Genomic DNA, 12,306 nt, shown 5'->3' on the forward strand with positions numbered 1-12,306 from the left:
GGGATTTCAGATGAAGCGGAGCCGTCAGCCGACAGGCTGAGGTTTAGTACATACTGGGGAGCAGGCTTGCAGGCTTCGAAGATGCCAGTAGTTAGGTCGAGGTCAGAGAGTGTATGCGATCACACCAGAAGGGAACAAGAAAGGAAGGTGAATGGCAAGGGTAGAACTCTGGGAGGCACCAGTGTATAAGGGGCTGGTGGAAAGGACCCGGAGAAATAAAGGATAGGAGCCCGCTACCACATCTTTCTAAGATGTGCCACCTCGCCTGCTTCAGAATCGGACTTTGGTGCCGAAGACCCATCGGGTGAATGAAGAACCTAATGTTCGTTCCCCAGTACTTGGCTTCGCCCTCACCTTTGAAGCCTATCTTACTCTACTCCTCTGTTTAACTCTCCGTTCTAACTATATCAACACTCTTATCGGCTCCCGACACAAAGTTAATCCCTTCATCTGCATCTTTGCTTCTGCAGGCTCTCAGTGAGGGCTTCACTATCAGAGAAATCTGGGTTTCAATTTAGGCTCTTCCAGTTGTGGCCTTTGTCAACCCCCTGTTTCAACTTTTTTCAGCTGAAAGCAGAGTAACTACTTCCCTGTCTTACCACATTTTGCAAATTGGTGTGGTCTGTCTGAAAATGCCTGCCGTATATTCATTGCTTCGTAAATACCAGGCTTCTTTCTCTGCCCAGAGCACCATCCAGGGTTCAGCCCAGGGTCCGTTTCCCCTTCCCCTTTGGATTTCTCTTCTCTGTAGTTCTGCATCTTTTTTTTTTTTGTTTTTGAGATTTTATTTATTTGACAGAGACACAGCAAGAGAGGGAACACAAGCAGGCGGAGTGGGAGAGGGAAAAGCAGGCTTCCTGCCAAGGAGGGAGCCCAATGCAGGGCTAGATCCCTGGACCCTGGGATCATGACCTGAGCCCAAGGCAGATGCTTCACGACTGAGCCACCCAGGTGCCCCTCTGTAATTCTGCATCTTATGGTGATTATGATTACCAGTTGCAGTATCTCAGGTATAGTATTAAAAAGCTAGGAAGAACCTAAGGAAACATTTTACAGATAGTGAAATAGAAGGGAGGTGATGAGAACCACCATCCTTGCCTTTAAAGAACTTGCAGTCTAGAAGGGGAACTGTGCCCCCTTCCCCCACCCCCCAAGAGCCTGTGGCAGTAGGCCTGGAAGCCCAGGCTCCCCTACCCTTCCAGCCCTTCCTCTTGTTGGACATTCAGCATGTGTCGCCTTTCTTTATTTTCCAGTTATTTCATTGTGTCTTCGTTTTCTCTAAACTCACATTACAATCTTTTATACATTTCTTACTCAACTGTGAAATTCTGCCTAAAGTCAAGTGAGCATAATTTTGTGTTCCGGATCTTTTGCTCCCTCCCTCCCTTTATTCTCAGGGGACTGAGAATAAAGCACCATAGGTAATGTGCTTAATTACATTTCGGATGCTACTGAATTGAGGTAAGAGCGGAGGAAGAGTCTTGGTCTGGTTAAAGTGTAACTAGAAAGCACATGGAGAGGTTCTTAGTTTGGTATCTGGCACGTAGATGTTCAGTGATCTTTTTATTATTAAAAGCTACTGAATAAAATTTTTTCCTTTGTAAGACTTTTTTCCCTTAGTATTCATGACATGATGAAGTGAGCGGTGGAAAATGTTCCTATGGTAGTTATATATTTTTAACTCAAAATTCTATTGCGTTTTGTGTTGCAAAATATGTTGAACGTTGTTCCTTTGGTTATGGGGGTGTTTTGGTTTTGTCTTGTTTTGTAACTTCTGCGAACTTCCTCCATTCTCCTCTTTAAAGAATCAGACCCTGTTCAGGGTCTCACCATATCACTGGAGATGAAGGCGATGTGTTTGTGCAAGCTGCTGTTTTCAAATGTGGGTGGGCATCCCCCAGTGTCTGAACTTTTGCTCTCCAGCCTCAGGACCCAAATCCATTGGAAAACATTTTCTAGATAGGGCTGTTGGGTGGAAATTGTGTCTCTCACTATCCAAACTTGCGCTGTCTGAAACTCGGGAACCTACTTGAATCTGAGGGCCAGGGAGAATATTCCTATTAAGAGTCTGCCCTTTAGACAGCTAATATTACATCCAGTAGAAATAAAGAACTAAAGAACGCCCTGTATGAGGTGGAATTGAGACCAGTTTAAAAGGTATGCTTGGTTTATGATCAGTAGGGCTGTGAAAGGAATGTATTCTAAACATCATGAAGCACCTGCCATGTGAATGTTGATGTGTTTTATGCACAGAAAAGCATAGTAACTCTTAGATTATGCCTTTCCAATTGACCAGAATGTATATGTATCTTTGTTTTAAAGGAATAAGAAAATTTGAGTATTTAAATGCTGTTTGGGGGGGCAAAAATCTTTTTAAAAGCACGGGATCCATAGAGGAAAAATTAAAGAATCCTTATGATGTGGGTGCAGTCAGTTTGTGTCACTAGGAGAGATGTGTCTCTTCCTTGCACTTGTAAACCATGCTTGAGTGATGTCTAGCCTCCATACGAACCTTTTAAAAATTGTATTGTTTTTTAATTACAAAAGTAATACATGCTTATAAAAATCAGAAATACATCTAGTGAAAAATAGAATTCCTCTCCCTTGCCCAATCTCATTCCTCTTAGAGTCTACCACCATTAATAAATTCGTGTGTTAACTTCCACATCAAGAGATTTTTTTTTAAGATGTTTTTATTTATTTGTCAGAGAGCGAGGCAGCGAGAGAGGGAACACAAGCAGGGGAAGTGGAAGAGGGAGAAGCAGGCTTCCCGCTAAGCAGGGGGCCTGATGCGGGGGGGGGGGGGATTTTTTTTTTTTAAGAGACTAAAAGGGAAGCATTGTAGCTATATTCTACACTAGAATCCAATCCTTTGGGCCTTCTTTATTGATGAGTATACTTTTTGCTTTCAAGCTGCTCAGAATTACCCTGGAAGCCCAGCTGTCCTTATCACCAGGAGCTATTTGTTGGCCTGCTGTGATCCTTGGCCTTCTCACAGGCTTCGAGCTGCCTGTGTGGTCATCTAGCCCCACTGGCAAGAATGACAACCCCAGTAGGCAGAGGCAGGAATAAAGGTGACCGTGGGGTAGGGGCAGGAAGTCCTCCTCTAGGTACCCAAATTATTTGACCCTTCTCTTTTAAGGGATGGCTTTTAGCAAGGTAACATTAAAAATATAAACCAGGACTTCTCTGTGCACACCATAGAGGCCGTGCCAGACAACCATAGTGCTTTATAATTTGATTCCAGAGCCAACCAGGTGGTGCAGCATTGGCTTCTTACAAGCCCTTTAAAGGTCATGGATTGGTCCAGTGAATACCTGGCAAGTGACGAATGTTACCAGACTGCAGATGTGCCTCAGTGTTTAAGGCACCACTTAACACTTAACTCTTGAAGAGTTTCAGCTAGGATTATTTAGACATTAGGTATTTAGTGTATCTTACCACCATCCTAATGTGTCTTTGGGGGTAAGGTATCTGATACTTGGCTTTTGACTAAAACTTTTATTTTGCTTACTTTGCACTAAGCAGTGTTCCTAAGCATATATTAACTTAATCTTCAGAACAGCTGTATGAGTCAAACACCCATATTACACCATTTTATAAATGAGGAAACCGAGAACCGGAAATTAAAGTGACTTGCCCAGGTCACAAAGCCAGGAGGAATCCAGCCAGTGTGGCTCTGCCAGCATTTTCTCAGAAATGCTGTATTTGTGTTATCATGATAGCTTTGTTCTGAAATGCTGAGCACCTGTTTTCTCTTTGTAGCTAGCGTAAAAGTTTGCCATCCTGGGATCACCTGGCTGGCTCAGTTGGTTAAGCGTCTGCCTTCAGCTCAGGTCATGATCCCGGAGTCCTGGGATCGAGTCCCACATCGGGCTCCCTGCTCAGCATCTCTCTCTCTCACACACAAATAAATAAATCTTTAAGGAAAAAACTAAGTTTGCCATCCTGTTGGAAAGAGTTCTGTGTTCTGATCCTAAGACGTATGTCCAGATAAAGGAATCTTCCTCCCGCCATATGCTATTTATTTCCCAGTTCAGATTTCAGATCCACTTCCTCGGTTTTTCTGTTTGAACACAGCTCGTGGGAACATTTCTCTGTTGTTCACACCGGCTGCCCTGGTGCTTCTTCTTTCTTTCACGCTGACTCTTCCCTCCTTCCTTCCAGAGTCAATGCCTGTGTGGATGTAGTGCTCTCGGGGGTGAAGCTCTTGCAGGCGCTTGGCCAGAGTCCTGGGAATGGGAAAGATCACACCATTCTGCATTCAAGGAATGATCTGGAAGAAGCTTTCGTTCACTTCATGGGGAAGGGAGCCGCAGCTGAGCGCTTCTTTAGCGATAAGGAGGCTTTCCGTGACGTTGCCCAGATTGCATCAGAGCTCCCAGGAGCGCAGGTCTGTTTGGTTCACCAGCAATAAATCAAGATAAGGTGGGGAAAGGTATCTTTTTATAAGGTTCTTAGAAGCAACCAAGCAACTTTTCCTCCAGGCTCTCTGGAGGGTGATTGTTGGGAATCCAGTTGTGCAGTGTTTTCCCTTTCTGTCAAACTGTATCTGAACTTCCATTAACTCTGCTGTTTCTAGTCCATTCAATTCAGCCAACATTTATGAAGCATAGGTACTAAAATTTTGGTTCTAGTTCATCCATCAAGTTGTTCTTTTTTTCAGATTACCCAAGTTGAAGGTAGGAAAGATGCCTATTCTTGTTTGGATATTGCTTGTGGCTGATAACATGGAATAATCATAACATGGCTGAGTCCTTCCTGAGCAGGAGAGTAAGGCCAAACACACAAAGCACTCGTAGCTTCTGCATGGGTAAGGGAGTCCTGGGTCCTCCCCTGTGCTCTGGTGGTCCAGAGCCAGCTTCCTTACCTCAGCATTACTGATGCTTTGGGTTGGATAATTCTTTGTTGTAGGGGCTGTCCTGCACATGGCGAGATGGTCAGCAGCATCTCTCGCACCTGCCCACTGGATGACAGACAGTAGCACCCCCCTCCTTCCCTAGTTGTGACAGTTAAAAATGTCTCCAGACACGGTCAGTTGTTTTCAGGGCTGGGGAGAGAAGGGAAGCAAAATCACATTGGTTGAGAAGCGCTGGTCTAGACCAGTGGTTCTCAGACCTAAAACAGAGTCACTTGGGGTGGGGGGCAGTTATTGAAACAGATTCCTAGGCCCTGCTCCCAGAGTTTCTGATTCTGCAGATGTAGGATGGGACTCGAGAATTTATTTCCCTTCTAGAAGGGAATACATTGATTCTCTTGTTCTGAGGACCTTGTTTTGAGAACCCCTGGTTTACAGGGTAGAACCTGTCAGGCCTAGGGCTCCGAAGGCCCACGTGGTCATAAACAAAGCCTTGGGGCCCACATGGTCCAGATATTTTCTTGAGGTTCATATAGAGTAAGAGGCAGTGCTGGGGCTGGAGAACCTAGGCCCTCACCCCAGCATACTTGCTGCTACACATGCCGTCATGCCTCTTGAGACTGAATTTTAACTGTTTATTTCAGCGTCTCTCCACCCCACGCCCCCCCCCCCCCCCGCCCCCCCCCCCCGCCCGTTCTCCCTCCTCACCTAAAAGCTTCCCTTGGCTAGTCACCCTAGTCTGGATGTGGTTCTTGCTGGGGAACTCTTAATGCCATTTTTAATTGGTACCTTTCACAGGCCATTCTTTATGACCACTTTTATTTTGAGAACTTTTAAGGTTTTGAAGTTCTTTTTGCTTTTGAAGCTTCCCATTTGAACATTAGAAGTGGGCACGGGCATTACCCGGCTGAGTTTGTAAAGCAGACAGCAAGCTGTTAAAATGTCAGCTGCAGTCATTTTTACAGCTGAGCTCACTAGTGAGATTCTGATCTCTTAGGAAAGAATCTCTAGTTCTAACATGATGACAAGTCTGCTGGTAAAAGTCTTTATGATCATAGTATTTGAACCACTAATTCAATTTCTATTCTCTTCTGCCTTGATCCTGCCTTTTGTTTCATAATGAAAAAAAAAAAAGTTTTTCTATAAACACTTCACCTAGCTTTTTGATTGTCCAAGTTATTTCTTAAAATTATGAGACCTGAAATGCTCTCCTTACTTTCCATGAGGGCGACACTTCATTTGGTGTCTTTTCAAACTCCCTTAAACTAGAAACAGATTGATAAAACAGTAGTTAATAACTATTACATAAAAAACCTAAAATCCACTTCATAGAATCTTAATATTTTCCCCCAAGATTTTTAGTACATTCTTCTGGCCATCATAGCCAAATAAAAATTCATTCTAACATGTGAAAAGACCAAATTTTAGTCTATATATCACAAAAAGCTTTAAATTGACCTATAGGAAGCAGTTACTGTTTACCTGAACCTGGAGAGTGGTCAACACAAAGCTTAGGATGAAAGCGGTGTCTAGAACCTAGAATTAAATTTAGTCTGTGCCTTGCATGTGGCCGAGGCAAAGAAGGCGAGATGGTGGCCGTCCATTCCGGCAAGAGTACGGATTAGGCTTTTCAGTTTTCGTTATGGAGCATCAGCCTTATCTCCTGCCTGTCAGGTGTCCAAAGCACATGACTCCATCCTTAGTCAGCAGCATGGAATCCCAGCCTTGAGTTGTCTGCCTCTCCAGTGCCAGGTCTGCAGCTGAAAGAGGCAGTGTTGAGGAGACACCGTTCTACATTAGGACCCATTGCACTTAGACTTGCTCCCGGGAAAGCCTTTGTATTTTCTAACACATCTTTCTCGAAATTTAGCAACAAACATTCACTGAGCACTTACTGTAAGAAGACAGCCAGTCCTGCCCTGATGGAGCTAGTCGTGTACCCAGATGACAGTAGCCCAAGTGGACCAGGGCTCTGGCGGGTTCCAGTATAGAGTAGCAAGGGATGTGTAATCCTGTCTGGGGGGGTGGCTGTGGAGGCTGAGGTGGCAGTGGGGAAAGGGACGGCAGGCATGGTAGAGGAGTGAGTGCAGCTGATTCTTGAGAAGGAAGCGGGGATTTCCCAGTGCATGAGAAGGGCCAGGCATCTGGAAGAGAGGAACAGCATGTGCTGAAAAGCCCAAGAACAGAAGAAGACAGGCTCAGAGAGCTGCAGGCGTGGCATGGGAGGGAAGTGCAGGCGAGGAGGTTAGAAAAGAGAGCAGGGGGTGGGGGGCAGATAGGGAAAGGCCTGTGTGCCTCACTTATGAGTGGGAGTTCGGTTCATTGTAGTATCTATTGAGTGATTTTTAGGAGAGAAACACAACCATACACTCATTTTAGTAGGACTGTGGTGCAGAAGATAAGATCTGTCCACATTTTTCATGTTTCCTTTATCTCTTCTGGCTTCCTGGAAACTCAAGGTCGGATTAGATCTACAGTTAAGGCAGTTATACTAATTTTCATGGTTAGCATATTTGGTTTTTTTCACCTTTGCTTATAATTCATTGTCTGTTAACCTAGGTTAATGATTTTATTAAAACTTCGTCTGTGTGTCATTGTTGTAAAGCAGCCTGAAATTTTTTTGGAGAAAAAAAAGGACTATAAATTCAATAAATTAAAAAATTACTAAGCTTAGGTAACATGGTTTGCTTTACTGTCTAATAACTTTGAACTATCTTACAGCACTATGTAGGAGGAAATGCAGCTTTAATTGGACAGAAATTTGCAGCCAACTCAGATTTAAAGGTAGGTCAAATTTCCAGATTAAAACCTATCTTTCACTAGTGTTTGAATAATTTGGGGAGCAAGAATAAATACTCATGGACCACCTCATATGTGCCAGACCCTAGGTCTGTTGTTAGGAGGCAATATAGTAATAGTGGGTGGGACAGTTGTAATAGCTCTTGCTTCCTCAGTGCTTACTCTGTGCTGGACAGTGCTTTACGTAGATGAGCTCAGTTCGTCCTAGCCACAGCTGAGGCCGGTTGGTGCTGTGGTGGGTACTGTAATTGTCTTGCTTTCCACATGAAGCCTGAGGCGTAGAGAGGGTCATAGCTAATCAGAAATGGAACTATTCTAACCTAGGACCCTAGCACCCACATTCTTAGATACCATATTACGTGACGGTTAAGAGGATGTGGCCTGTGGATTCAGTACCCTAGGACTGGGAAGCACATGGTGATGAGAGAAAACATGGTTGTATTGATGAGCCTGGATCCAGAGTGTTGGGAAGTGAAGGCCTCTAGGTGGAGGTCAGAGGGCGGGGGGGGGGGGTTCTTCAAGTCTTAAACCATTTGGTTTAAACAGAATTAAAAATTACTGCTACATTCAAAATAACATGTGAGTAAGAAGGTTTTTTGCTGTGAGCTGAATAGGTCTGAAGGGGGAGGCCAGCAAGGAGGTTATTGCTCTCGTCCTACTGTGAAATGTTTAAGGTTTGCATTAGCGCAGCCAGAGGGGAGAAGCAGGTGCATCTAAAGCCTACTAAAATGGAATCACTTGAGGGGCGCCTGGGTGGCTCAGTCGGTTGAGCATCCAACTCTGGACTTCCGCTCAGGTCATGAGCTCATGGTTGTGGGATCAGGCCCCATGTTGGACTCCATGCTGGGCGTGGAGCCTGCTTGAGATTCTCTTCCTCTTCCCCACTCCCACCATGCATGTGTGTGTGCGTGCACACGCTCTCTCTCAAAAAAATGAAATAGGATGGAATCGCTTGGTGCTAGACCGTATGTGAGGACAAAGAAGATAGACTTGATAAAGATGATTCCAGAGTAAACTTGAGAAGTGCAGAATAGATGTGGCTACCAATGACAGAGGGGGGAACCATGAATAGGCCTCAAGTTTGGGGGAACCAGCCTGAAAATAGAAACATGGGTCAGGGGTGCAGAATCAAAACCCCAGAGATACACCCAGAAATACAGATAGAGGATCAGCTGTTCAAGGGGAGAAAGTGCATGTAGAGCCACACTGTACACCGAGAGATGGATGTGCCTAGATGTGGAGAGCGTGTTAAAGTGTGAACAGTGGCATTTTAACGAGAAAGTTCTTATGAAACATAAGGGTGGAAAATACAGATTTTTTTGCAGCCACTGTCTTTATACATAGTAATTCACTCCCAAATAGAGATTAGAAATTCCAGGACTGACTTTCAGAAATACCACTAGTTGACGGATAGAAGAGAAGATCAGTTATAAGCTCATTAGTGCCCAGGTTCTTCCCATCAGAATCCTGGTCCCCAAAAGGCCATCCTCATGACCCTGAGAAGTAATTCTGGCCTCTGAGAGGACAACACCCAAGAAGTTCTAGGTGAATACAGGATTGACCTTTCAATATTGACTTCTTCAGAGGCCAGCATTTGCTCTTGGTTTCTGGAAAAGCTGGACCTAGGACCAGTCCAGTTGGAAGACATCCTGGTAGAGTAAGTCTGGTTTTGGTAGGAGATTGAGGAAAGAAAAGGGATATCTACACAGTCCTCACAACAATCTGAAGAAGTAAGGTATTATGACCCCTTTGAGCATGAGAAAAGAGGTCCAGAAAGGTTAAGTGATGTGCCCCAGGACACCTAGCCTGGAATTGACTGAGCCAGGATTCAAGCTCCGGCTCTGCCATGACCTCACCACCCTGTACTACTCTCTTCGATTTAGTTTAACCTGCTGAAAGGCTTCTCAACAAAGTGGTCATCTGAGAGCAACCAGAGATTAAGGACTAAGTATTTTCCAAAGGTAATAATAAAAATAATAGTTAACACTTAACATAGTTCTTACTATATGTCAGGCACTGTTTTTAGTGTTTTGCATATATATGAATTCATTTAATTTCGTAATGCTCTATAACAGAAGTCTTATTATCCTCATTTTGTAGATAGGAAAAATGAGGCAGGGAGAAGTTATAACTGGTCAAGGTCAGACACCCAGTTAGGGATAGAGCTGGGATTTGAACCCAAGTAGTATAGCTCCAGAGTCCACACTCCTTTTTTTTTTTTTTTAAGATTTTTATTTATTTTTATTTATTTATTTGACAGAGAGACAGCGAGAGAGGGAACACAAGCAGGGGGAGTGGAAGAGGAAGAAGCAGGCTCCCAGTGGAGGAGCCTGATGTGGGGCTCGATCCCAGAACGCTGGGATCACGCCCTGAGCCGAAGGCAGACGCTTCCCCACCATCAAGAGTCCACACTCTTGATGGCCATGCTATATTGTGTCTCAGAAGTAGACCCTGGTGAATATAAATATAGCAAACGCAGATTTGGTGGGATGGTGGAATAGAAACCAGATTGCAGGGGTAAAGAGTGCCTTTAGAAAATGTGTTTATGTTATTTAGCCAAGAATTAGGAATAGATACTGGATTTTGTCAAATACTCTTTCTGCATCTGTTGAGATTGCTGAATGGTTTTTGTTTTTCAGTCTGGTATGTGGTATTTACATTGGTTTTCAAATGTTCAACCAACCTTGCATCTTTAGGATAAAACACACCTGGTTCGGATGTATTTTCCTTTTTATGTGTTGATGGATACAGTTTACAAAATTTTGCTTTAAAAATTTGCGCCAGTTTCCATGAGGTCTGTATTTTCCTTGTATGTCTGCCTGGTTTTGGTATCAGGGTAATACTGACCTTATAGAATGAGTTGGGAAATATTTCAGTATTTTTTAAAAAGAGTTTATGTAGAATTGGTAGGATACCTTCCTTAAATGTTTGTAGAATTCACCAGCTTGGGGCGCCTGGGTGGCACAGCGGTTAAGCGCCTGCCTTCGGCTCAGGGCGTGATCCCGGCGTTCTGGGATCGAGCCCCATGTCAGGCTCCTCCGCTATGAGCCTGCTTCTCCCTCTCCCACTCCCCCTTTGTGTTCCCTCTCTCGCTGGCTGTCTCTGTCTCTGTCAAATAAATAAATAAAATCTTAAAAAAAAAAAAAGAATTCACCAGCAAAACCCTCTAGGCCTGGAGTTTTTGATGTGGGAAGGTTTTAACAACAAATTTGATTTCTTTGATAGATAGGGAGAAATTCAGATTTTGTATTTCTTAAGTGGGCTTTGATAGTTTTATCTTTTAGGGGATTTGTCCATGTCATCTAAATTATTGAATTTATTGGCATAAAATTAATTGTAATATTCTCTTATCCTTTTAAGATCTGTAGAATCTGTAGTGATATTATCTCTCTCATTCTTGATCTTGGTCATTTTTTTCTGGGAAGTTCATCTTTTTTTTTTTTAATTGAAGTACAGTTGACAGAATATTATATTACTTTCAGATGTACAACATAGCAGTTTGACATTTACATACATTACAAAATGATTGCCATGATAAGTATAGTTATCATCTTTCACCATACAAAGATATTATAATATTTTCTACTATATTTCCTGTGCTTTCCATCCCCATGACTTATTTTTTACTGGAAGTTTGTACCCTTTAATTCCCTTTATCCATTTTGCCCATCCCCCTACCACCACTCCCTCTGGCAGCTATGAGTTCGTTCTCTGTATTTAGGAATTTTGTTTTATTTGTTCATATGTCCTGCTTTTTAGATTTCACATAGAAGTAAAATCAAATTCACTTAGCATAATATCCTTTAGGCCCATCCATGTTGTTGCAGACGGCAAGGTTTTATTCTTTTTATGGCTGAGTAATATTCCATTGTAGATATACACCGAATCTTCTTTAACCATTCATCTGTCAATGGATATTTAGATTGCTTCCATATCTTGGCTATTGTTAATAATGCTGCAGTGAACATAGGGGTACGTACATCTTTTTTTTTTTTTTTTTTGTAAGGAGGCTTCATGCCTAGCATGGAGCCCAACACAGGGCTTGAACTCATGACCCTGAGATCAAGACCTGAACTGAAACCAAAAGTTGGATGTTTAACCAACTGAGCCACCCAGGCATCCCATAACTGTACTGTATCTTTTAGAATTAGTATTTTTGCTGGATCATATGTTATTTCTATTTTTAATTTTTTGAGGAACCTCTGTACTGTTTTCCACAGTGGCTGCACCAAATTGTTACAGTCCTGTCAGTGGTGCACAATGGTTCATTTATAAACTTGTCAACACTTATTATTTCTTGTCTTTTTGATCCTGGCCATTCTGAAAGGCATGAGGAGATCTCACTGTGATTTTGATTTGCGTTGCATTTCCCTGATGATAAGTGATGTTGAGCATCTTTTCGTGTGTCCATTGGGCATCTGTATGTTTTCTTTGGAAAAATGTCTCTCTCAGTCCTCTGCCCATTTTTTAAGTCAGATTGTTTTTTTGGTGTGAGGTGTATGAGTTTCTTATGTATTTTGGATATTAACCCTTTATCAGATACATCATTTGCAGTTACCTCCCATTCATTAGGTTGTTTTTTCATTCTGTTGATGATTTCCTTTGCTATGCAAAACTTTTTAGAGTGATGGAGTCTCAGTTGTTTATTT

At 42.9% G+C, this 12,306-nt stretch overlaps 1 protein-coding gene across 3 annotated transcripts in view; it reads left to right on the top strand.

Moving 5' to 3' along the window:
• The window catches only part of ADPGK (ADP dependent glucokinase), a 35,368-nt gene that overhangs the window by 3,718 nt on the left and 19,344 nt on the right, over positions 1 to 12,306 (top strand). For 2 of the 3 annotated variants that reach the window (XM_002919707.4, XM_011225580.3), the window contains exons 2-3: positions 4,168 to 4,393; positions 7,580 to 7,642. The exons of the other annotated variant lie outside the window; for it this stretch is intronic. In XM_002919707.4, coding sequence (XP_002919753.1) covers positions 4,168 to 4,393; positions 7,580 to 7,642 — 289 coding nt within the window. The remainder of the gene's footprint in view (positions 1 to 4,167; positions 4,394 to 7,579; positions 7,643 to 12,306) is intronic. 3 annotated transcript variants of the gene reach the window in all.

This window comes from Ailuropoda melanoleuca, chromosome 5, assembly GCF_002007445.2.
Source record: "Ailuropoda melanoleuca isolate Jingjing chromosome 5, ASM200744v2, whole genome shotgun sequence".
Taxonomy (NCBI): domain Eukaryota; kingdom Metazoa; phylum Chordata; class Mammalia; order Carnivora; family Ursidae; genus Ailuropoda; species Ailuropoda melanoleuca.